The sequence below is a fragment of the Mycetomoellerius zeteki genome, unplaced genomic scaffold (genome assembly GCF_001594055.1).
Source record: "Mycetomoellerius zeteki isolate Tzet28-1 unplaced genomic scaffold, Tzet1.0 scaffold96, whole genome shotgun sequence".
Taxonomy (NCBI): Eukaryota; Metazoa; Arthropoda; class Insecta; order Hymenoptera; family Formicidae; genus Mycetomoellerius; species Mycetomoellerius zeteki.
In genome coordinates, this window is record NW_017257999.1 from 262,516 (window position 1) to 289,421 (window position 26,906).

Here is a 26,906-nt window from a genome sequence, read left to right on the forward strand (position 1 = left end):
TTTGTATTAATATCATAAATACTATTATTTCTCAAAATATAAAACTGATATTAAAATAAAAACTGTATTTTCTATATGTGTTGTCCATAACAAATATGTCAATCCTAAAACGTGTGACAATCAACCCAGAACACGGGGTTAATTGTCACATTTTGTTATTATTTATTACTTATTTATTACTTATTCATTACTTATTTATTACTTATTCATTCACTTATTTATTGATATTGTCGCTTGCTTAATGCAGATTTCAAAATGTTGGCCTTTTACAACAATGAACACGTTACATCTTGTACGGATAGCTCGTGTTACAACCAAACGCAACTGGTCAACATAACGACTCGCCAATCTAGCACTCTTCTGTCTGAAAATCGGCGAGTGTACTCTCGCACTGCCTCTAAATGAGTCTAAAGCATTATCGCTAAAGTCGTACAAGAAAACAATAATATTCCGTTTTAAAAACAATATTCTGTAAAATTATGTTTCTGCGATTTTTTCCAAAACGAAGCAAAAACAAGTATATCTCTCCGAAGGACTTTTTTTCTTAGTTTATTGATTCCGTACACACTCCCATAAGAACCATTTAATTTTTATATACTTATAAAATGATGAAAATTAACTCAGACACAAACGATCTATCGTGTGTAGTAAAGAATTGGAGAATTATGTATATAACAGTTAAGGTTAAATTCGTTGTTATTATAATATATCTCGCTAAAGTATTGTATATATTCAAACGAGTTTGTTTAATCTATAGCTTAAGGCGAATGATAAGAAGAATCATTAACTCGTGAAATACTTCCCAACTTTCTTGCCTATTCTTGAGGCACAATCCTGCTGATAGTATAAATATGTAACGGTCCTGCAACTTGTCCTCCCTTTAAATAGAATTTCTACTCGAATTGTAACTCCCTCAACTGTACCTTATTTGCATCCGATTACGCGTTGTTAGTTCGTCGGTTCTCGCAATTACTCTAAACTTCTGCATAACTTGGGTCACTCTCCATTAAAACTCTCACTAAGAATTCTTACCTCCCGGGCAAGAATTCGCCAGATTTGATGAGCACCACAGAAACGGGCTTGCTCAAACGCTTTCTCAATCTCGCTGAATATTTAAAATATCTTCCGCGTTTAATCCGCTAGGCTGACTATATGTATAACTTCAATATGTAATAAATAAATGATTTAAACTTGAAAACACAAAGTTTGATCAAAGTCCTAATTATTTTTGCATATTATAATATATAATAAAGAAATGATTTAAACTTGAAAATACGAAATTTGATGAAAATTCTAATTATTTTTGCATGTTCTTCTAATGAAATGTCTATAAACTGTCATTCTCACAGAATTACCTTCATAAATCAATACTATATGTAACTTAATTATTATAATTTTAGATGTCAAGAATAAAAGAATTGAATGGCGACATAAAAAACTACTCAATCTGCTTAAATAAAATGTTATTTATATAATTATCAATAATTGTAAATAAATAAAAAATACAACTTGATATATAATCAATCTTTAATGTACGTAAAATGACAGAAAGAAAAGAATGTGATGTATTTTATTTGAATCATTAAAAATGGTTCAAAACCAAAATATTTAATATTTTCTTGTTCTTTTCGTTGTTTTTCCTCATAGTGACATAATTATATCGCAAATATTTACACATTTATAGTTGTGTTCGTGTTCTCTCTTGGTCTTTTCCTTTTTATTGTCTTCATATAAATTTTCATTTGTATAATTCTTATTAATCAATGGGATTCCCGTTGATAGCTTTTTTTTCATCCCTATTCTGATGATTTGCACAATCTCATCAAAGCCAATCCGATAACAATGCCAGTACGAAGAGAGAAATATTTTTATCGGATGCGTCAGCGAATCTCAGAAAATGAACGTGGATTTAGGGTGGGAAACATACGCGAAAAGGGAGAACGCCAAATTTCTCTCGGCCAGTGAAATAAAGCCCGGATCGAGGCTGCTTATCTGGTATACGTGAAGGACACTCGCGTCGCTTCCGCGTGCGCATATTATATGGGTTACTGGTCCAAGGTCTGCCTGAACTATGCCCCGGGTTATCGCGCCAACTCGTGTGCAGGTAACGCCGCTGCAGGCACTTCCTCTCTGTAACCCATATATTCTACTGCTACTTTGCCCATATTTGCGGGTCAGATTCCAACGGGAAAATGTTATTTCCGAAGCCTTTCGAAAACTAGTCAAAATTGCCTAACATATTACTTACATGCATCACTTTTAACATTTTCTACATAAAACTATTTGACAGTGAATTTCACGACATGTTACGAAAAAAACAAAGTTGTTTCTGGATAATAAATATCGTTATTCTCTACATGTAATTATATTAACATAACTGTTTTTTCTATGATTATTTTATATAATATAAATATTTTTTTAAAATATTCATTTTCAAAATCAAGAATTTTAAAAGTTTTATAATTCAAAATTTTAAGAATTAATATAATTGAAAGTAATCGATTTTGCATTATAAAATAAAATTATCTATTTAATGTAATCAAATCAGCTTTCTAATTCTGAAGTGCTTTGGAAATACTGTGAAAAAAGATGTGCCGCTATCTCATTTTAAATAAAATTGGGCGAACACTCTTCGATTTTTCAATGAAGCAAAGCAGCTACGATACATTCGTGCTGTTGTGTGAATACGGTCTGCTTTTGCCTTCTTCATAAATATCTTTCAATTGTTTCTTACACGATGGCTACGTTTACATTGTGCGCTTAGTCCGCGACCTATACGATAGATGTCTTTATTTAACCTATAGGATAAACAAGGACATCTATTGTATAGGCCGTGGCCTAAATGCACGGTGTAAACTACTGTAAACATAGTGAATAAATTGTACATATTAGGGCTCAGACAAAAGATTCGAACATGTTGAATATTCGATCTATTCGAATAGTTCGAAGTTTAAGAAAATGAGCATCTGATTCGAATATTTCGGACAGTTCGAACAATTCGAGTTTAAGCAGTGATCAGTACGAAATGTCAATTTGTTGTCTGAATTGCGGACAATTCGGATAGTAAACAAATATAGTTATACCTTGGAAACAAAAGAGCAGTTAAATAAAATTCTTATATTTATTGATATTATCCTACAAATATCCTGAACCATCCTGGACATATTCAGGATGATCCTGAGGACGACTTGTGATGTTTGAGAAATGTAATAATTTCAAACTTTCAGCTCTGAAGTGGGTTAAAATAGTTCGAACATATATTAGGTCCGAACTATTTAACGTTCGAACTTAAGATTCGAACTGTCCAAACTGTCAAATCGTCTGATGTTTTCGAGCACTAGATACATATCAATGATAGTAAGTTTCACTAAAATTTTTACGATTTTCCTAAACGATAGATCCTTCTCTCCTTAACTAATTTAAAGTCTATGTATACTAATCTAATGCTATATTATTCTAATGCAGACATAAAGCGAAGCTTCGAATGATAAAAAATTATACATGCAGAGAAGAATACTTCTCTTAAACGCTTTGTACCTCACATCATTATTCATGTTGTTCTCGAGAAGCCATTTTATATAGCAAAAATAAAACCCAAATGGAAACAAATAAGATAGGAAATATTCAAGGAGAGATACATAAGTAGACAAACAGAGAAAAATGAAATCTCATTGTAATTTTTTGCCATAAAAATATGCTCTATATATAGAACATCGATTCCTTACTTCAAAAATAATACAACTCAAAAAACTAAGTTTCTCAGAAAAATTATTTTTCACAGAAGACTATTTCTATCTACTAATCAAATAAAATATCGGCAAAATAAATATTCTCAACGTAACCAAATATCATTTTTGTTATTTTTCGTTTCACAACTCTTTAAAAAAACACCTTTTTTTAGTTGTAACGATTTTGACAATTTTTTCTGAATTTAAATCAGTTTATTTTTTATGATTGATAATGTTTACCTAATTCATTCACAGCAATAACTAAAAAATCCTTTTTTTTTGTTGTGTGTTCACTTTTGAAATAAAACGCTATATTTATATAGCAGAATAAGTAACTTCTATGAGACATGTATATGCATTAAATACTGACGCACGTTGTTTGAGGTTTGAATTAGTTAAATAAATTTAAGATAAAAGAAACATAAAATAACAGCAACAAGATAAGATAAAGAGAAAAGAAAAAAGAAAAGTGCAAGCGCAGATAGAAAAACTTCGAAATGAAATTATAAATACAATATACGTCGACTTACTTTCTTTTATAAATATGTTCTTTTATGTGTGTATGATAATAAATCGTTTATTATTGTAATATATTCTTTAAATAAAAATATATATTGATATACTAGTAATCGTTTCTTATGCTAAATAATATTTAGCATAAGAAACAAAATATATAGGAATTGAAACTATTATTTAAAGATACCAATGGTGAAAGTCTAAAAAGCGAAACTAATATTTATTATGACTGTTATATTCTATTCTGTTCTATTTATAATTGCCTTTCGAGAATGCGAGCGAAAAGATTTCGGCTCGCAATTTGCAAAATTGCATATGATATACATAAAATTCATATCAAAATATTCAAGCACTAAGATCTAGCTAGCTCATACCATGTAGGCTTTTGTCACTCATAATCAGTTTGCAAAATTGTTATGTATTCACATATCACGGTCTTATGATTTTGTTTAATATATACTATATTACATATTATATTATATCATACAAATACAGACTTTTCTATCATTTATCAGCTTGAATTGACCTTAAATTATTTCTATAAAATATTCTACAAAACATAAATACAAAATGTTAGAAATATATGTATATAGTATAAAAATGACATATTCGGTACCAAACTTCTCGCTATATAAACTTTTCCTTAACAAGCACATTGATTAAATTTCTAAACATACTCTAGAAGAAAGTCCCACAAAAAATATTATAATAAAACAATTTCTAAAAAGTGGATGCTTAATGAATAATACCAAAATAATTATGAGTTAGATAAACGAGTATTTTTATAAAATGAGAATTTTAAAATTAAAATTATATATTATAGAGTTTTAGTTACTTTAGAGAGAATACTAGATATAATCTCCAATAAGTGATTTTTCAATCTTCTGATTATTTGAAGTTAATTACAAAATTATTATTACTTTACAAGAAGATGAAATGTGTTTCGCAAAAAGATACCATTTAATTTATCAATATACAGTAAAATATTATATATAGTGAAATATATATATATATAGTAATATAATGTATACAGAAATAACTAATCAGAAGCAATTTTTAAGAAAAATGGAAGACAATTTGTAAGAGAGAGTTTAAGTAAAAGTCTAGAAGAGAAAGGATATTTCGAAGAGTAGGATGATGTAATACATGAAAAGAGGGAGAAGAGAAAGAACTGCGTGGATGGAGGTGAAGGTCGAGATTTTAACATGAAAATCGTGCACTGGTTGCTAGAGTGACTAGATGTAGCCTATCGATCTTAGGCTGATCCGCGGCAGTTCCTCGAGAGAGGAGAAGTTGTTTCCGAACGTGCCTTCACGCTCCACGACATCTGTCGATAAGTTATTCAATTCCGGCGCTATTGGATTTCCCTTTCCCCATGAGGTGAATCCTCAGTTGCGGTCTAACTGTATCCTCGGTCCTGGTGACCCGATCGAGGACAAATTCATTTTTCGTTCATCTCTCCGTGCGTCAACAAACGATGTTTGATTTTTAAACGAACAGTTTGGCAATTTCGCGAATTTAATTCTCGCTGAAGAATGCAAATATCGCAATATATAGCAGATATCGTAATATTATTCACACCTTGCACAATTACAAAATAATATATCGAAAAAAAAATGAACCTTGTAATGAAACCGCGAGCCTGTACGTCTATGATAAGAAGCTCGTCTCTGATTTGCGACGTTGCAGCCTCACCCATTCATTATTGATGCTACGAACGTAATAGAGGGGCTTCTCTCTCGCTACATTACGCTACGCGCTCTCTCTGCTTGAGAGAAGACTGCGTTCCTCTCTCCTTGCGACGGCGGATTAAAATTCATAGATCCTTGAAAATATTAGATGCGAGAACTCCTGGGTACCCATAATGGTATTATCTAGTGTATCAATCATCGGTATCTTCCGAGCAATGGCTATTTCGTGTTTATGTCTTGAAAAAGAAAAACGAGAAGAAAAACGAAAGAAAGAAAAAAGAAAAGAAAAGAGAAAAAATTCTTTTAAAAAATTTAATATTAAATTTCATAATATACTCTTTGCAATAAATTTCTTGTTCAACATGGGAATTTAATAATGTTCATCAGTAATATTAAATTGATAATATTAAATTAATAATATTATCACTGCGTTTTCATTTTTAATATATGGTCAGTTGCAAGACCAATTAGTAACCAACATGTAATTAAAAGCTTGTGCACAAATGTTTACAACTCACTAATTAAAATTAAGCTGATAACCCGCTTAATAATCAAATATGTCATTAATTTTATTTCTCTAATAATATTATCTTATTTCTTAAAGATTAAATTTCATTATAATCCTTATTCTTAATTTTTCTTAATCATTAAAAAATATAAACAATTATGAATAGAAATTAGAAAAATAAGAATAAATTATTTAAGACAAAAAAATTATTCATTTTCAATCAAAGAGGATCTTGATGCTTAATAACATTTATGTGCAAAGGATCCCGCACCAATCTTATGGGTTTTGGCTCTCGGTAAAATTGTCTGAAAATTTAGTATATGTTGTCCTCTTTACTGTCCTGAACAAATGTCTTAATGGGCACAAAAATCCAGAAATGCCTAGGATCCGAGTTATGGAGCGCTAAAATATGAAAATGCGTCTATTCGCTCGATGATAATCGGTAAGATTGTAACGTATTCATGTGTGTGTGAGATCGGGAATCGATTCAGCCAACTAAGACAAAGCTAACACAAACGTTATACATGTAATATTGTTACGCTCGCGCCAGGCGTAATTTCGGAAAATAACAACACTTTCGTTACTAAAGAACTCTCATTTAAAAACATAGACACAAGGTACAGCGATATGCAAGGAATATAATGAGATCATTTTGAATTCATTTGTGTGGTCTGTTCCTGACATCCTTGATAGTTTCAATCATTCTAGTTGAAGGAAAGTGAACATTTGCTTAATTCCGAGCGTATTCTAGGAACCATAGAACACTTGTAACATGTGCGAACGTACCAAATGTCCGAGCATCTGACCTACATGTACAACAGTAATGCAACCTTGTATGGGTGGATCTTAAATGATTCTGTGTAAATTTATATACTACATATGTAGTCCTTTTTGAAAAGCGCGCCGAAATGATTTTTCGAGGATTTTTCGAGGGTTCGACTCCCGGCCGAGGTAATATTTTTTGCAATAAGAATTAATTATTTACAGATTTTAATATGTCACTCAGCATAATTAAGATCGTTTCAAAGATGCGAAAAAGCATAAAAAATTTTTTAAATTGCTAGTCAATTTTAACTCGTGATATTACTGCGGTAGTTTAGTAGAATTAGCGTTTCAAGACCAAAAAATCATTTCGACGCGCGTAAACTTGTATCTAATAAATAATCGATGTTTATTAATATATTAATATTTTTATTTTTTAACATCTTATTCATTAAAAAATGATAATTACATGACAATAATATATTATTACATATATTACGTCTATCTTACGTCATTATTTAGTTTTTTATTGATGTTAAGTAACGAAAAAAAGATTTTTGATAGTCATTATAATGATGATTTTGTTATTTGAGAAGTCGAGAATTCCAGGTTCAAACTTTAATTTTAACATGTTCATTAGCATCATTATTAAATTGACGATGACTGTAATTTGTAATATTATTTCGAGCTTCAATTTATGATTGCGTCAAGTCCAACAAATCGAATCGGCTCGTAGTATAAACAATGTATTTGTAAATTTATATAGGAATATTATATTGAGTGTCAATATTCGCTTCGGTCAAAAATAGGATTCTTTCTTTGATTTAGAAAAAATATAAAAAGAATTGCAGATTGCGTTGCATGATAATTAAGCGACTTATGCTCGACACAAAATAATAAGTTCTATCAAGCGACATGATAAACGCTGTGGGGTACGCTTTTTTCGCAATCTTGATATATTCACGCAATATTCACGAAGAAGGAAATTAGAGGATGCTTTTAGTCGACTAATAGACGAATGTTTGGCTGCAGTCGCGCGATACCATGTGGTTCTTCTTAGGCTCCTTGCGCTGTATAAAGATTACGTGTGCAATTCAAGACTCGCTATCAGCGATATCTCTTTTTATTCATCATGCATTTGCATGTCGCGCTTGTGGAAACTACACTTGTGTCGTGCGTAAATAATGCATTAATAAAATACTCCGAGCATCCGGTATTTCTGTTTCTTCTTTTCACTTCCTCGTTTTTTATCTCTCACTTCGCACCCAATCGATGTATCATTCAAGGTCACTATCTGCAGAACTACAAGATCGCTAATTGGCTCTCAGAGCAGAAGGAAGCAATATTATTAACGTGCGACTATTAAGAAAATATGAAATGATATACCATCGACATTCAGTAAAAACGAATATATCATTGTGCCATCGTTGTAAATGAAACCTAAATTCTTAAATCTTTCGAACAGTGATTCGATATTAACATCGCAAAAACACATCACAAAAAATACTCTCATCGCTGAGAACAAATATTTATCTTATTCTTAGCAAATATTTAAATTTTAAAAAATTTATATTTAAAGAACTTTTTAAGATCAATTCACTTTTTCTCCTTGAATTTTTATATATATATGATGTATATATATCGCGAACAATTTGTGATATCTATTGCATTATATTAATTTTGTGTTTTATTATTAACGCCGTACGCATGAGATTATAATATAAAGTATCACATTGAATGCAGATTACATATTACATATACAAATGTAATCTTCTCAGACTCATCGGATTGGTGTCTCGCGACGGATTAATCTGTATTTTTAAACATTTTCACATACATATACATATCAAGATTAAAAGTTACTTAGACCAGGGATTCCTAAAGTGTGGATCACGACCTACTAGTGGATCGCAAGCCAATTTTTTGTGAACAGCGAAAAATTTTAGAATGTTAAATTACATTTCATTAAATTAAGAGTGCTGCTCTCTTTCACGACTACATGTGTAAAATTGACTTTTCAGCGATGGTAAGAGTTAAAACTAAATTGCAAAATAAGTTATAATTATCAAACTCCTTGCATCTGAAAATGACTCAATGTTGATATTAACCCTCCAGCACCACTTTATGTCTTTTAAGGTACAGTCGATATCACGTTTTCTCAAAGTTCTTATTCAGATTTCAATATGTAAAAAATAAATAAAATACAGTCCAGCTTTTATTATAATAAAAATTTATTATTAAATGTTTTACAAGTATACAAGAATTTTTTCAGATTTTTATGCAATTTGGAACCATAAAAAATATATACTGTTTCGCTCAACGGCCCAGAGTGTAAACTATTGCAAATTTTGGAATGGTGCTGGTGGGTTAAGACTGTTAATTATTAACAGATATAAGAAACAAGTGTATTTAATAAAAAATAAAAAAAGAGAAGTAGTAAAATTAAGTATAAATAAATAATCAATTCCCACCCGTCTCCCCAATTTTCTATATTTAATAAAACTAGGTGGGTGGAAAATTTGCTATTCTAAAAAGTGGGTCGCGATTCACAAAAGTTTAGGAAACTCGGAAACCCTGACTTAGACTGTAACGTGATTATAATATATACTATATTATAAAATATATCTCATTATATACTAATATTAACAAGAAAGCTAAATGACACGTTTTTAAATCCATAAATTGAACATATGAGACCATCACATTAAGCGAATTAAAAGTTTATGAAACTATGTAACTTGAAAGAAACGTTAAGGAGCGAATTATCAGTACGAAGATATTAAGACATGTTTCTCTTGTAAACTTGTGTCTAACTTATTGTATACAACAGATTGCAAAAGATAAAAGCCAGAGATAAAGTTTCGAACATATATACTGTAAACAGAGTAAATAAAGTGTAATAAAGATCTGGTTCTTTCATATATTTCAACTTCTCCTTCGGTATACCTTAATTGGAGGTTATTTCGAATAAGTTAAATCTGTTAAGTCTGTTAAATCTGGTTTTTTTGTGTTTTTATGGTACCGAAACAAATAAAATTAATGTTCTATTTAAAAGAAGCAAAATGATTTATCAATATAATTTTAAAAAATTCAAGAAAAAAATTTTATTTTGCATTATCAGGTTTTACAAAAAAATTATAAAAGAGTTTTTCTTGTATTTTTTTTTATATCTTCTACTGTTTGGCAGTTTCGAGAAAGTTTAGACAGTTTGACATTTGTCTAGAACTATTTTGTGTAAATATGCGCGCGTATACATATACATACATATTTTAATAAATTTTAAATTTAATAAATTTTATATTGTACGCGGCATGAACGCCTATTAAAATAATTTGTCCAAAGATATTTACTTAGAAACAAAAATTCTATACATAACAAATACACATATAAAATAAAAACTCATCCAATATACCACTATATTATTAATGAAAATTTTTAGATGATCAATGAATTAATAAATGTAATTAATGAAATAATTCTAGCTGCCACAATGAAAAATACCTTCGTGTGTAGAATTGAAAACATTACTTCAAAAAAGTGATGATCGTTACCGAAAAAAAGTAACGAAAAAATGGCATTACCATACAAGTAACTCATTACTTCCTAACTTTTGTTATGTATAATGCATAAAATATGTGTATCTCGTGGATCAATTACACGTATAATGATTCACATTTGAAAATTGATAAAATATTGCATTAATAACTGCATTTTGATTGATTGCTTCAATGCAAAGTTTCATTAAAATTAATAAAATATATTATTATCCATTATTTGTATTACGTACCTCAATATCTACACTCTCAAAGCGCACATTTATAATATTTATTAATAATTTATTATTATATGATTTTTGAAATGAATTTATTATTGTATTTTATTAATAATATACATTTATTAATAAAATAGAACTGATCACAAAGTTTGCGGAATCAGTCATAGATATAATGATATTTCAGCTATTTGCTTGTGAATGATTAATTGTATTTATTTTTCGTTGCGTTATTTTTGTTCTTCATTTACAAATATATTTTTGTTCATAATCTCGTAGTACATTATTACGTATTAAAACTATTATTATCACTTGCCGTTATAGTTATTATATTTAATAAAAAAATTTCCTTTGATATGTATTGATACCTTTGTTATTTAATACATATATCTCTTTTGTTATTCCTTACAAAGATTAGTACCGAAATTGAAATTATGTTGCATATTACGTAGGAATTATACAATTCTACGTATAAACATTGCATAAGCGCGATAGCGCGAATATCATAAATTAATTATAAATCTACAACCATACAATTATATTCTACAATCATGACCAGTTTATTTTTTTCTTTCCTAATCTACATGTCCACATTAATATAAAGACACGGACTTTTATTCGAGTCACACCCACTGTTCAGTTTCTATAATATGACAACACTGTACGAACATGATTTTTCTTCTACACAGAAATCGAGTAACGTGTTTCGTTATTTAAAGCAAAGTATGTATCCTTTTTAACATTTACATTTGCGTTGATAATTAATTTATAATTATATAAACGACATTTAAATGGCTAATTTCAAAATCCGCATCAATTGCTAGATATTAATTGTTCTCGAATTTCATATTAATTGATATTTTCATTTAGAAAATTATTCGTAAATAACCAAGTCGGTCAATTAATTAAAATTTTAACGGAAGAAAATTAATAACGCACGTGTATGTTTAAACAAACAATCATGTGACACTTGTTAGTTATTATACATCCAATGTAAATTATTGCTTGAGTTTCTATGTAATATATTATAAAATATATTATAACATATATATATCTTAAAAAAATATACATATTTTACTAAAATATATACTGAAAAGAGTTATTTGACAAAATTTTTACAAAATTTATTAATAATATTAATAAATTTAGGTGACAAATATAAAAATTTTATCATAACTGTATATGTATTTTACGTTATCTTGTCATTTGTAGACAAGATATCATTAACTTTTTTAATGAAAACAAAGATATTTTCAATAAGAATCTTATTTTAGATCGTATCAGGTGAGAATTCAATCAATGCTAGAAATTAAAATGCCTATATCGGTCGAATCTAGATCTTTAATGCTTAAATAATTCAATGTGAATTATATATATATATACTATATATGTGCTTGCACATATACCATATTTGTAGTTTTTTAAACTGCGCACCGAATTGGTTTTCCGGACTTATAAACGTAATTAAACTACTGGAATAATATCACAAATTAAATTAAATTGACAAGCAATTCTTAATAATTTTAATGCACAATCAGGCAGCATATTAGCAAGATGTTAATGTGCTGAAAAGCTATAAATAAATTTATTACAAAAAATATTATCTCGGCCGGGAGTCGAACCCGGATCTCTTGTATTCCGTACGAGCGTGCTAAGCCTTTAGACTACCAAGACAAAAATATTTTCTTTAAATTGTTATAACAATTAATTACTGTAACAAGTTAACATAAAATGTTTTGTAAAATAGGTATAATTACTAATATTGCATTACGAATTTTATGTTAACGATATAGATTAAGATATAGAAACGAAGGTTAAGCATTAAATATATTGCAATGATTCATTTATATATAGTTGTAGCAAGGTATGGCTGAATGAAGGCCGCGCGAAAGTCGTTCTATTCGCATAATTTTAATACGTAGATAACAACATTTGATCTCGTTTATTTGATCTTGTACTAAAATAGCATTAACCTCACACAAGAAAAGCTAGGCAAGTTATGTTTTATTGTTTCATAATATAAAGATTATATAATAGATTTTATATTTTCTTTATTATATTTATAAAATAAACACATAAATAAAAAAATAGAAACATTCTATTTTTATATTAATATAAGTCCTAAGAAATTTCCTTTCTATGATTAATAATTCAGTTTCAGTTAATTTTAAAACTGATTTAGAAAGAAAATGTTTACTTTCTTCGTTATTTTTAATTTATTTTTTATTTGGGCCTTATTATATTCATATGCATATAATAAAGCCCAATATCAGAGTTTAATAAAATTTTTTTTCGTTTATTTACATGTATTCTATATAAATAATATATTTTATTTTTAGGAGTGAATGAAATGAAGATTTGATTCTCTCTCTCACTTAGTTTATTTCAATAGCCCCATAAATAGAATTAAAAAAAAACAAACTAAATTAGGTGGGCCTTATTCGGCTCAGGTACCTTACTGTTATATCAAACTGTTTATACGCAGAGTCATCCAGATGATGTATTACAACGTGGAATTTCATCATTTTATTAGAAATCATCAACCATAATTAAAGAAATCTGCGAGGGAGTAATCATTTAATATAATCGTGAGACAGAGTCCTCGAAATCATTATAAAATTCATATGAAATCTCTATGTAAATCCGATAATTATATATGCAATCACGAGAAATCATCGTGTAATATTAAATAAAATCGTATATTTTACCAAATTACTTCATATGTAGTGAAAAAAATTATTTGTAATCAGATGAAATCATATGAAATCATGTAATCTGTGGGACAATATTTCAGCTAGTGGTTACCCCTTCGGAAATCTGAGAGAGAGGCAGGAGGAGGAAGAAGAAAGAGAAAAACTAGTATATTTATAGCAAGAACTAACAAGCAAATATGCTTAAGATACTTTGATACATCGGAAAATAGTGTTTTAAACATAAAAAGCTTGTTTTGTACGTAAGAGTGCACGTTGCAGAATTAGTGATATAATGGGTTTGTAATTAGTAAATATGTATGCAGCATAATCATTTGATGCAGAACTTATTCTTTCTTGGCTGGTCTGGTTCTTGCATATAATTGACAATCGAGCCCACTACGGTTGCATAATTATGAGAAATCATATATGTATTATTCGTCAACAACAACAAAATTTCGCAGCTGTACAATTTTAATATCGACGGTTATAATGTTAATTATAAATAATATGTCAACGATGCGTTGAAATAGCTAGAATCCTTATCTGTTCATCTATTCGCAACATGCGGTTTAATTATTTGTTCTCTTCCTGCGAAATACACGCGCTATAACCGTATATCGTTTTTTGTGATCGTTACATAAAATAATTATTCTAGGAAAACGATATTTTATGTTTCATACTTTTTGTTTCATAATTTAGAATCTATTTTTATAAATAATCTGTAATTTACCTCAGAGTTCAGATTGGAAAATTCCATTTATAATTTCATATGTAAAATTATACACGAAAGAAAAAATGATATGTATAATAGTTAAAAGATAGCGAATTGTAAGTCGTTTAAAATAGATTTTAGATGCGAGTGTTAATGCGTAAAATATATGTCTGACCACGCACGCGATATGTTTTTTGTCATACATATTACGTAAACGAAATATTCCTTCAACGTTTTATCCATTTCGTAAAAAGATCAATCAATTTCGTTATATGAGCGCTGGTCAGGAATTTACGATGCCTAATTAGAAATGGCATCTTCGGTTGCGTACGTGAATATCATTTTTGTCTGAAAGCCTTCTCCTAGGTTTCTCTGATTTCCTTGAATTGAATTACGGAAGAAAAAAATTTACGGCGTGTCGAGTAAAACAAAAGCGTGCAATGATTTCACGGAATGCACCACAAAAAGACGTGATAATGGACGCGACAATGTATTCATTTCATTTTATTCCGATTATATCCACATGAATCATTTAGGCACACCCAAATTCTTACAAATTCTTTAGAATACACGTCACGTTGATTCCATGAAAGCGAATAGTTTAACTTGTACTATTAAAGAAACGTAATTATACACACAATGTCTCTGAATAAAAAAGGTCCCCAAAAAGTTATTCTCAGAAATGACGTCTACTATTCCAAATACGATTGCAACAGCTAAATTCGTAGCACGGTGAACGTCAAAGTAAGCATCATGTTGCTCTCAAAAGTCGAATCGACTGGATATCCTTGGGACTTCCATAATATGGTATATATTCGATCCAGTCGATTTGACGCACGTCTACACCTGGCATGACATATCAATATCAATTTAATATGTCGATGTATATTGCAGAGATATCGGTATTTGATTGAGGTTGAAAAAAATATAAAAAGTGCTTTGCAATATATTTTATGTGTAACAATATAACATGACATTTTATATATAATAATTGTATTTCTTTTTCATAAAAAAACTAAATAAAGTACAATTAAAAAATTATATTCTATTTGTGATAAATGATGATTTTATATATTAATTAGATTTCTAATAATAAGTTTTTTTAAAGGGTTCAAAGATTCTTTATAGATAAATTTCAATTAATAACAAATCTTTCTCAAACATAAATTGAAGTAAAAAAGTTCTTGAAAATTAAAGTAAAAAGTGAAGTAAAAGAGGTCTTGAAATTTTAATTCAAGTAGCTAAATGAATATATGAATCCGTAATTAATTGTAAACTTTTAATCCAACATTGAAATTTTTTAACGATTAAAATATTATCTATTCATATATGATAATAATTGTCTATAAGACAAACTAGACTGTTAATGTTTAACGAAAATTGTTATTTACAAATTGTTGACAAAATACTCAGTGAAATTTGCAATCATATCGAAACAAATAATTCTGGCAAGGAATTTCTAAAGAAAAACTTCAGAGATTCGTAAATTATACATCGCTTTTTATGGTATGCTTTTATGCTCCACAGATCCGTTTTGTTATTTACGTACATGTAGATAAGCCTGTCGGAACGGCCAAGCATTTTGCGAGACTCGTAAATTCAGCACATTCATGAGTGCGCAAGGAATCGTTTTCCAGTTAGGAAAAAAGAAAAACGCAAATCAAAAATAGATAAAGCGATTTTATAAAATAACAACATTGCTTTATTGAATATTTAGTTGTATTAAAAAACGCAAAATATTATCGGAATTATTTGCAATTGTCGATTTTCATAATAAAAAATCTTCGGTAATCGCCATAATATTTTTCTTATATTTTTTTTAATGCCAAGCATCAAATTTTTTTAAAATGTTAATCAGCCACGTTAAAATGTTAATCAGCCACTTTAAAAGAAGATAATATTTCTTTTCATCTTTAAATCATTATCTTGCGAAGCTAATAAAAATTTGAGTAAAGTTAAAAGTTATTATTAGAGACGACAGCATGTTTGATCGAAAAATAAAATTTTTTATTGTGTGTGTGCTGCGCTGTGCACATAAGTGTCTGAATCAATTAACATCTGAATTATTTTCAAAAACATCAGATTGCTATTTTTGAGAGTCTATCATACATTTGTAAGAAATCAATAAATTGAAATTCTCGAAGTCAATATAATAAACAATAATAAGATTGAAAGACCGCTAATGTTAAACATAATGCTTTAAATTAAGAAGCGCCATAACGGTCAGAACGTTAAGATGTTGAACTATTGTAAATTCATTTAAATGAATTTACAATAGTTCAACATCTTAACGTTCTGACCGTTATGGCGCTTCTTAATTTAAAGCAATATAATAAAGTTTTCGAAGATGGCAAGACTCACTTTGTCGTTCACTGACAATTATAATTTCATACAATTCATAAATGAAATATCGCGGATAAATGAAATATGGCGGAATGTGAGTGTTCGGTTTAAAAATTTCCACATAGAGAATTCCCTACGAGATCGTCAATTGCGGTTTTCTGTAAGTTTCCTGCTATTTACTTACACGTGTCCTTCGTGGAAGGCGACGATCAACGTCAGGGAAAAGGATCCGATCGGATCGCTTGCTCAGAGCAGGAAACTTGTTGATAAAAATCGTTGGAATTACGAGCTTGTTCGACTATTCCTTATCCCACCCCCACTCGCATATGTCAGCAGAGAGGCGAGAGTAGAAATATAAACACCATCCGTAGATTGTGATGTGAAATCGTTGATTCCGATCGCGACGGTTGTTCAGATCGTTTCGGATTAAGTGTTGAAAGTGCTTGTTCAAATTGAAAGTGTTTTTTCGGGAAGATATCGGGAGAATGTTTCTGCAATCGATAATTTTCACCATATTTCTTAGCAGTCTTGCTTTATCAGCCACTCCCGATGTAGAGCTGCAATTGCTTCACGTGGTAAAGTCTTATTTCATTCATTCAAGTGCATATAGAAAGCGTTCGTAAAATCAGTGAGGATTATTTTTTCTCGAAAGTTTGTATTCAAATAATAATGTAAAAAAATTTCTGTTTTTTTCAAAGATTTAATTTAATGCTTTCCAGATTTTTTGCAAATAAGTAATAATTATTTTTTCGTTTTTTCCAAAATGTGAAATGTGTTATTTATATACTGTATTTGTCACTGACAAGGGAACGGTCAGAACTGTCCCTCACCGATTTTGATGCGCTTTGAATATGTTATAGAGCATCAAAAAATATTCGATCCATATTTTTTTATAGCGGCTTATCTCAAGGTTTAGGGCGTGAAACACATAAAAAAATGATTTATAGTTTTACATTTTATGCTGTATATAATAGTGTATTCATTTTTTAAAAAACCATTTTTTTATACGCGGCATAGTTTCGAAGATATTTGCTGAAAACGAAAAAATCCATTTTCTTCAAGGGGGTGTTTCACCCCCTAAACCTCGAGATAAGCCGCTATAAAAAAATATGGGTCGTGTGTGTATATTTTTTGATGCTCTACAACATATCCAAAGCGCATCAAAATCGGTGAGGGACAGTTCTGACCGTTCTCTTCTGAGAGGCAAACAAATTTTGCAAATTATGTAAGTGAGTTCGATGCCGAGAGAAATTTTCGAGAGAAATTAAAAAGTTAAAAGAAAGCGATCCCTCGTGCAAAAGACAAGTAACAAAACATTTACATTATTGCGATACCGTCTGTGAGGTGACTGATGATAACGGATGAAGACGACATAGCTTACATAAGTATATTCTGTTTCGAAGGTATTTCGCCACGGTGACAAAGTGCCCCATCGAGAGTTTCAAAATTATCCCAATGACCCATATCGCGACTATTCTTACTATCCAATGGGAAACGGAGACTTGACCAATGTAAGTACAAATCACAACACACAATTACAATAAAATATATTATATCACGTAATCAAATATTGTCAATCCAATTACGTGATTTAATTGCTTACGTGATTTAATTGTAGCTTTAATTTTGTCTGATTAAAGTCAAAATGTCAATTTTTCAACTATTTCCTTTTCTTATATTTAAAAAAAATGTTAATATATTTTGTAATGTTTTTAATAAAAATAAAGAAAATATTTTTGTCCCTATTAGTGTGCCCTTTCAAGGGGTGATGACCCAATTAATGTGCCCTATTAATCTCCTCCCCCCAATTTGTGTACCTATTTGCATTTGACTTATTTTAACATATAATTACTAAAACAGGTAATAGATGTAAGCTAATTGTTTAAGGTAATATTGCATAAATCACATTTTAATTATACTTACAATTTCAATGTACACTCATAACACAACGCTCTCAACTGCAATACAGGGCACACTAAGGGCCATGGCACACACAAAAAAACTTAAGTAGTAAGCAAATTGACCAATCACAATAGAGTTTGTAAGGCTATAACGTAAGCAGTAGCCAATCCAACATGTTGATTTCTTTACTGTTTACGTCTTAATGTCTTAAGTTTTTTATATGCCATGGTCCTAATAGGAACAAACTTAAAATCTTGCGATATTACTGGACTCATATGTATAAAAATTCATATAGATTGTGATATGTATCTTTCGGAAATTTACTATACTTTAATAGTTAAAAAATAGAATATCATCTTTAGTATCGTATACATTAATAATTTAACTTAATAAAAAAATACCTTTTCTTACTTATTAGTGCTAGTCTTCTTTATGGCTTGTTTAAATACAAAGCACACTAATAGAGACAGACACAATAATAGGAACAGTTACTCTTGAAACAAATTAGATTACACAACGCTAGCATTGAATCTTTATTTATCACATTCTTGTTATCTCTTTTTTATTTCTTATTTTTGTCCCCATTTTTATGCAGTATAAGTGTTTACCTCCAAGTGTTTTCCAAAATCTCTGAAATATCAATAACTTAAATAACTTCCATAAATAAGAAATCAATTCCCTGCTTTTGTTAAATATTCGTTATTTTCAATTAAAATTGAGAAAATAGTTAGGTTTAAAAAAAGTCCGTGTAATTTTCCGATATCCGCCTCTTCGAAACCTATTCAATTCCATACTTTTTCTCATGCACTTAGCAAGGCAAGATGCGAGAGTACAAAATCGGGACAATGTTGCGCGAGAGATATGATCAATATTTCGGACCGGATTATTGGCCGTCCAAGATCTATGCCCGATCTAGCGAAGTCCCGCGGACTCAGCTGTCTCTCCAGTTAGTTCTGGCGGGATTATTCCCGCCCTCCGAGAAGCAAACCTGGAATCCGAACTTGCCCTGGATTCCGACATGGACGTTCTTCGTGCCATACAAGACTGACAACCTCTTGTTTCCGCATTACTGCTATCGGTGAGTAACTTTAGAATTGGTCACAACGACCTGATAACAGGATTGACGATCAAATTTCTTTCTTTTAATCTTCTTTTTCCAATCTTTTTTTCATGGACGCTTAAAATATATTTGTTTCCCTTGTTTTCAACTATTTTAGCTTTATAATGTAAAATAAAAATAACTCGAAAAAAAGAGAGAATAGATTTAACTATTTTTGTATGCTCTTCTGCGCAGATGCATAATGTTTTATACAGAAAACTCTAATGATATTTTAATCTAGCATTTCTAATTTTTTCATTTTTAGCCTCAAACGGTCATGCTGAATTTTTAGTGTTTAAATAATTCGGTGTGCATTTTTTTACATATCCGATTCAGCAAACTGCATATTAAATTTAATTTTTAGTCTTGAAACGCAATCATAAACGGAACTAGAAATAAAAACTATTTACAGATTTTAAAGACGCTTATTATAGTATCAGATTATTAATATCTTCTAATTATCCTTCTAAGATGCCTTGAGCATCAATTTTATTATATTACTTGTCACTTTTGTGATATTACTACTTTAGTTCTGTTTATAATTGTGTTCCAAGATTGAAAATTAAATTTCATGCACAGTTTACAAGATTGAATATATATAAAAATTCAGACCGAATTATTGAAGCACCAAAGACCCAGAATGATCATTTAAGGCTTTCATTTCCATAGTTGTATATTCATATTATTAACTGTCTTAAAAGATATCTTGTTCAAAACAAAAATTAAAATAAAAAAAAGGAGCTACGAGCCAAAGCTAGTTGCTAACGTTTAATAAATCTTATACATCAAATACATATACGAACAAATCTATCACTACGTCATCTTCAATGTTAATAAAGTATAAATAATAATAAATTTCAATTGCAACGGAACAATCATTAAAGTAGAGAAATAAATAAAACGTCCAATCCAAAAATTCAAACATGAATTATCTTATAAAATCGATGATCAAAAATATTTCTTATACATATAAACTTATTATTTCTCTCTTCTGATTGTAAAACGATAATATTCCAATATCATTCAATCAGTAGAAGTTTCCGTTATTATCAATAATTAACAAATACGTCTAGAAATATGATAGACGGTTAATTGCAATTGGATGACTGAAAATCTCAATTACAAAAATTGTCATATCTACTTGCAAAAATAAATCAAAGGTTAATTTTAGAACGTGAGAAAACTCCATCGAGTCCTATAATTCTTTAAAAAATTTCAATTGCGATCATATATATATATATTTCCAGAAACACAAAATTTTGTAAAACAGCTACGACTGGAATCTTTAAAACGAATAGATGACCATCGTTAAATTTCCAAGGCTAAACAACTCACTACTTTATTTAATATCTTTTTCTTTTTATTTTTTAGATACATAGAAGAATATCAACGGTTCCTTCAGCTAGACAGTGAGAAAGAGATGATCAATAAGTACAAGAATGTAATGGATTACTTGACGGATCACACTGGTAAACTAATCAATACTACGGAAGCAGTTGGTCACTTATATAATCTACTGAAAGAGGAAGTAAGCAATTATTTCAATAGTAATAAATTTATAAGTTTATCTGAATTTTTATCATATAATCATTTCCAGAGTGCACAAAATTTGACACTACCAAAGTGGACTCAAAATGTTTTCCCGAGTCCGATGATAGAATTGATAGAGTTAGACTTCAAACTTCGATCATACACAAAAACTTTGAAAAGATTAAACGGAGGTTAGTAATGTGCTATTATTGCAGGATGTCCTTGAAATATATCAGCAAACTCTAATAGTGAATTTTATTTATCTCAAAGAGATGTACGCACGGACTATCGTAAGACGCTTCTATAATCATTCTTTAGTCTGTGAGCTGCTTACTACGCGTAATCTAAGATGAAGCCACTTAGTGAAAGAAAAATAAATTTTATCAGATCTTTATGTAATAAAAATTTGTTACTGCATCAAATTGCAAAAAAATATGTTGTAAGTCATACGATAGTTGCGAAAATAAGAAAAAAATATAGTATTGCGTCAACTTCTATAAGAAACGATAGACCACGACTTGTTTCTGACAGAGATGCACGTGAAATTGCACGTCGTATTCGATCTGATGATCACAAAACGCCAAAAATCGCCGGTCGAAAAGTTGGAATAAGTGCCAGTGAATAGACCATTCACCGCTTTTTGAACAGAATTAAATTAAAAGCAAAAAAAAATCAAATAAACCAGCTCTTTCAAATAAAAATATTGACTTGCGAAAAAAATTTGCTACAAAATATAAAGAACAGAAGTTTGGAAAAAAGTTATATGGTCAGATGAAAACCATCAATTCTATTAATTTTGGTTTCGTCGTCAGAAATAATGTGTTTTTCCGGATTTACAACTATGCGACTATACTTTCTTCATCTTCAAGATAAATAGAATATATATCACTAAAATTTTGAAATTTATTTCAGGGACATCTTACAGTTTCCTTTTATTTTATTATTTAAAACTAAAATTTCAAAATTTTTAATTGTAACCAGTGTTTATATATATGAACAGGTATGCTGCTTCGTAAAATAGTGGATGACATTCAAGAACACCAAGCAGGAAAATCGCCACGTGATAGAAAAGCTTTTCTGTTTGGTGGCCACGAAGTTAATGTAGCTGCCCTTGCCTACGCTTTAGGAACAAATGAACCAACGGTACCACCTTATGGTGCTGCGATCATTTTAGAAACTCTTCGAGACAAGAAGGGAATTTACTATGTCCGGGTATATTAATACAAATATTTCACGTAACAAATAAGTCTATAAATTAATTACCCTTTACAGAAAATTTACTACTATAAAAATTATATTAACTTTTATATAATAGTAAATTTTCTGTAAAGGGCAATTAATAGCAAATCTACTTTCCGCGAAATGCAATTCAAGAAAAGATTTAGTTCTATTTTCTATTCTAATAAGTATATCATATTTATTTTTATATCTTACGAAAAGTAGCCTGCATTTGACGCACACAATAACTGTCCGGATTGTTACTGTTCAATATCTCAGCATAATTTTTTAAACTCTTCTTAGACCCGGTTTTACAATTTGCGATCAACTTTTTAACCGAGGTCCAATTTACTCTTCATCTCTTTTCAATTCTAGAATCAAGCGCTTGATATTAAAGATTTATTTTTCGTGAACCTCTCCACAGGTTTTACTATGGTCTGGCGTTACGGAACAATTGAAAGTACAGACAATCCCAAACTGCGCAGAGATATGTCCTTTTGAGGACTTTCTCAGAATTGTGAAGGACGTTCTGCCGAGTGATGATGAGTATTACTGTCGTCGGGATAAAACAGAGGATCTTAAGCAAAACGTGCATCATCGATCATCGGCAGCGTGTATCGCCAACGACAAAATTTCGTGGTGCATCTTTTTCACCGTTCTCTTCGCATTTACGTCAAAATTCGTGCAAAAATAATTTTTATCGATACAATCAAAATTCTAGATACTTATTCTTTTTTTTGTATTTTTTTTCGCAGAAAAAGATAGGAGCAGAGCTACATGACCTTAAGTTAAAAGGAAATAGTTGCGAAAATCGACGCAATACGCGTTTTGACCAATATCGGAAATACTTCACCGAACTATGAGAACGTTCGAGAAGTCCAACGAGGTTGTGGCTATGCGTTTCGCTACATGTGCTGCGGTTACCGCGTTAATGCATTTTACCGCACGCGTTGTTACACTGTCGCGTTATACACGAACCACTGTATATATGTAAATAGCTATCGGTATATCAATTTCATAGTAGTCGATATCGTAATCATTCAGAAATAGACATCTCTCACTCATAGACACGTGTCATCAAGAATGTACACTGCAAGGCAGAAATGTCCACTCTAAGTTCCGCAAAATTATAATAAAAAGAGTGATTTTTTTCCACTTAAGTAAATATGATATTAAAGAAGAATTATATATATATAAGGGTAGTTCGAAAAGTTCTCGGCCTGACACAGAAATAACGCCACAAATATCAAACTGTTATAATTTTAGACAAGTTTGATCCTTCACAGTGCTACTGTTAAAATTTCAGATAGATGCGTTCAGATATCACTCCATCCTTGTTGTTTACCGAACAACAAAACTTATTAATTGTCAATTTAATGTGATAGGTTAGAATCTGAATAGTTACGCTACTACACCGCTACCGGTAGAAAACAAAGCCCAGATAGCAACGTGTCTGTCTTGTTGCTGGCGTGTCATGTTGCTTGCTAAGTATGCATTGCTAAGCACGTGTTGCTACCAGAATTACAGCAACTGAGTCCTTATTTGTTGGCAACTTGATGCCTTCATGATATGATAACTTTGAGTAGCAACTTGCCAGCGGTTTGCCGACAACTTTAAAATCGTCATCATCAAAATTCGTATTACTGCCATCATGTTGCCATAATAATATGCAGCATCATACAATGCTCATATTGCCGACAACATAAGATAACATTGATGCAGCTATCTTGCTGTTAAACTGCTGGCAATACATATACACATTGTTACCTGCATGTTGCTACAATGTCGGTATATTCAAAATCGTTCAAGACAAATCTTTGGCAAGTTGCCAGCATCATAAGCAATCACAGATTTGTGCGATTTTGCTGAGACACGCTTTGCTATCTGGGAGGCTGCGTTCAGAAGACAAACAGTAATTTAGGGGCTTATTCTGTAACTCTTAACGACTGTAATTGTAGCATTATATAATGTCATTGCGCAGCTTTTTTATCATATACAAACCTACGCAACGTTACAGTCGTTAAGAGTTACAGAATAGGTCCCTAAAGTTGGCTTATTATTAATGTCCACTGATTTTTTAGTTCTCGTAAGCGAATTATCTGTACAAATATTACGTTAATAACAGCGTTTTTATTACAATTTAATTCTGCTATTGTTAATATCTACTGGTTCCTTACGTCTAAAAGATCGTCTATAATGGGAGTAATATGGTGTAAGTTGTATAAGCCGTAAGAAATTGATCAATCATAGTCTAACGAGGAGGATAATTGATTACGATTGGTTAATTTCTTACAACTTACTGCTTACTATGCAATATTACTCTCATTGTAGACGCAAGTTAAATTATCTGTTTGAATATCATAAGGTAGTAAAGTCATAAGCGAAGAGGCCAATCACAGTAGATAACGTAAAGTTATTACCTTACATTTTTTCTACTATTGGCCAATTCGTTTACTGCTTACATCTCACTATCCTTGTTAAATAATATTCCTAAAATATTAATAGATGGTTATATGTCAACCACTGATAGTATTACATAAGATTAAAAAGTAATAATATTTAATTTTGGATAAATGTATAATATACACATATAAAAATCGCGATATATATATATATATATATGCAATATACTACAATCTTTAAAGAAAATTGCAAGCACGATGCACAATTTTGAAAATCGCACATCCCTATTATTTATAAGTTCGGGAACAGTTGCGGTTTTTTTATTTCGAAATTTATCACGAAAAGTTAAGTTAGAAAAAAAAATCTTTAAAAATTTTTGAAAGCATTTATATTTGAGAATGTAACAACAAGATTTTCTCTCTTTTTTTTCAAGTCAATTCTATAATTTCGAAGAAGAAAACCTTTTGTAAAAAATTTTTACATAAGAAATTCGAGAGCATTGCGAAAAATCATCGCACCATATTTTTCCATCAATTTTCAATTTTATGTAATTTAGAAACAAATATAGAAATTAAAAAATTTTCTTCCTTTTCTTCCTTAAAATTTTCCTTAAAAACTTCTCTACGATTTTTTTTCCAAAATGAACGGTAGGGTACATACATACATGCAGACGTATATACCTAATATACAGCATTAAACTCTATAATATACTAGAAGAAGAACCATCATCCAAGTAAATGAATGCTCTAATAAATTGCATGTTCTGTGCCTCTCCAACGTGCTATATGAGACAAAGAGTACATGATCTGTTACAGATATCTCTCTCTCTCGATTGGACTACTTGAGCAGTTTTTCTTGCATTACGAGTCCTTTTGTTCTGTAAAGTTCAATAATATACAATATTTTTCTATCACGATTATACAAAAACACGCACTCAACATGTTACAAAGAACATTATACTACCGGCGCCGCTGTATTATGAGTTGCTATAGTTAAGTTATTTTTATCCGCTTTAAATATATACGACTGAAGCTATAACCAATAATTATAATCTTCACAATGTCTGTCTATTGTAATAGTAATCATTACCAGTCTTTATAGAAAGGATTTTAATATATATAAATAAAATTTCATAAGAATTGTACCAGTATTGCTTAAATCTTAAATAAAATAAACGTTTAAAAAATCTATTTTAACACTGTACATTCCGTACTTACACTATAAAATATGAATGTCTTTTATACATAGAGAAGATATGTTTTGCAGTGTGAAATTTTCAAAATCGAAAAATAGGACTTGATTGATATTCGTATAGGCGTCCATAATTAATTATTATTGATAAAAATATTAATCTATAATATTTTCTCACTGTTCTGTATGGATACAAGTATCCAGAAAGCACATTACTGTTACATTTTTTTAGTATTTATTGTAAATAATGTTATATTTATGATTATGTGTAAAAGTTGAGAAATCACAAGCGTTAATAAATCAATGAAAGATTTCCAAATGTGTTCTCTACTCATCTTTATTGATATGTAGATACACTTTACAATATCACAAAATAGAAAAGATATAGGTTTCCTCCACATGTTAAATATGTAATTAAATTTCATAAAGAGATCTGGCAGTAGAATGATCCCAAGTAAAAAATAAATGACAGTTTGTGACGGGTATTTAAATGTCACAGATAGCGTAATCAGATTAAACTCTCCATTTGGCGAATGCGAAATTGGAGCAAATTTGATTCCAAAATGAACGAACCGACTCTTCTATTTTCGTCGGGGTGAAGAGTTCAAGAACCTGAAGAAAACGCGATCGAAAAGCGGTCTCGTAGAGTTGCGACGTGGAAATAGACACCGCTGCTTCGATCGACACGTTCATCGTATTGATATAGAGTGCCGTTAAAATTGCAGAGAGAAAAAGGGCAATTTATTTCTTTATGTATAACGCGTGACGTTTAATATCACGTTTGATAGCGCACTAAGTTATCACGGAGGACGTTTGAGAAACACTGTCGGAGCGGTTC

General features: G+C 30.2%; 2 protein-coding genes across 3 annotated transcripts in view; one reads left to right on the top strand and one right to left on the bottom strand.

Moving 5' to 3' along the window:
- The window catches only part of RhoGEF3 (Rho guanine nucleotide exchange factor 3), a 203,627-nt gene that overhangs the window by 169,677 nt on the left and 7,044 nt on the right, over nt 1-26,906 (bottom strand). The gene's annotated exons all lie outside the window — the stretch shown is intronic.
- Nucleotides 17,058-23,335, top strand: LOC108730773 (venom acid phosphatase Acph-1). 2 transcript variants are annotated; one of them, XM_018460699.1, is made up of 8 exons: nt 17,058-17,300; nt 18,129-18,236; nt 19,440-19,705; nt 21,098-21,254; nt 21,324-21,447; nt 22,257-22,468; nt 22,899-23,113; nt 23,230-23,242. In XM_018460699.1, coding segments are annotated over exons 1-8 (1,173 nt in total). In that variant the 5' UTR covers nt 17,058-17,210; the 3' UTR covers nt 23,231-23,242. The 2 variants fall into 2 exon arrangements, with proteins under 2 accessions (XP_018316201.1, XP_018316200.1); XM_018460698.1 differs by having other exon boundaries at nt 22,899-23,335.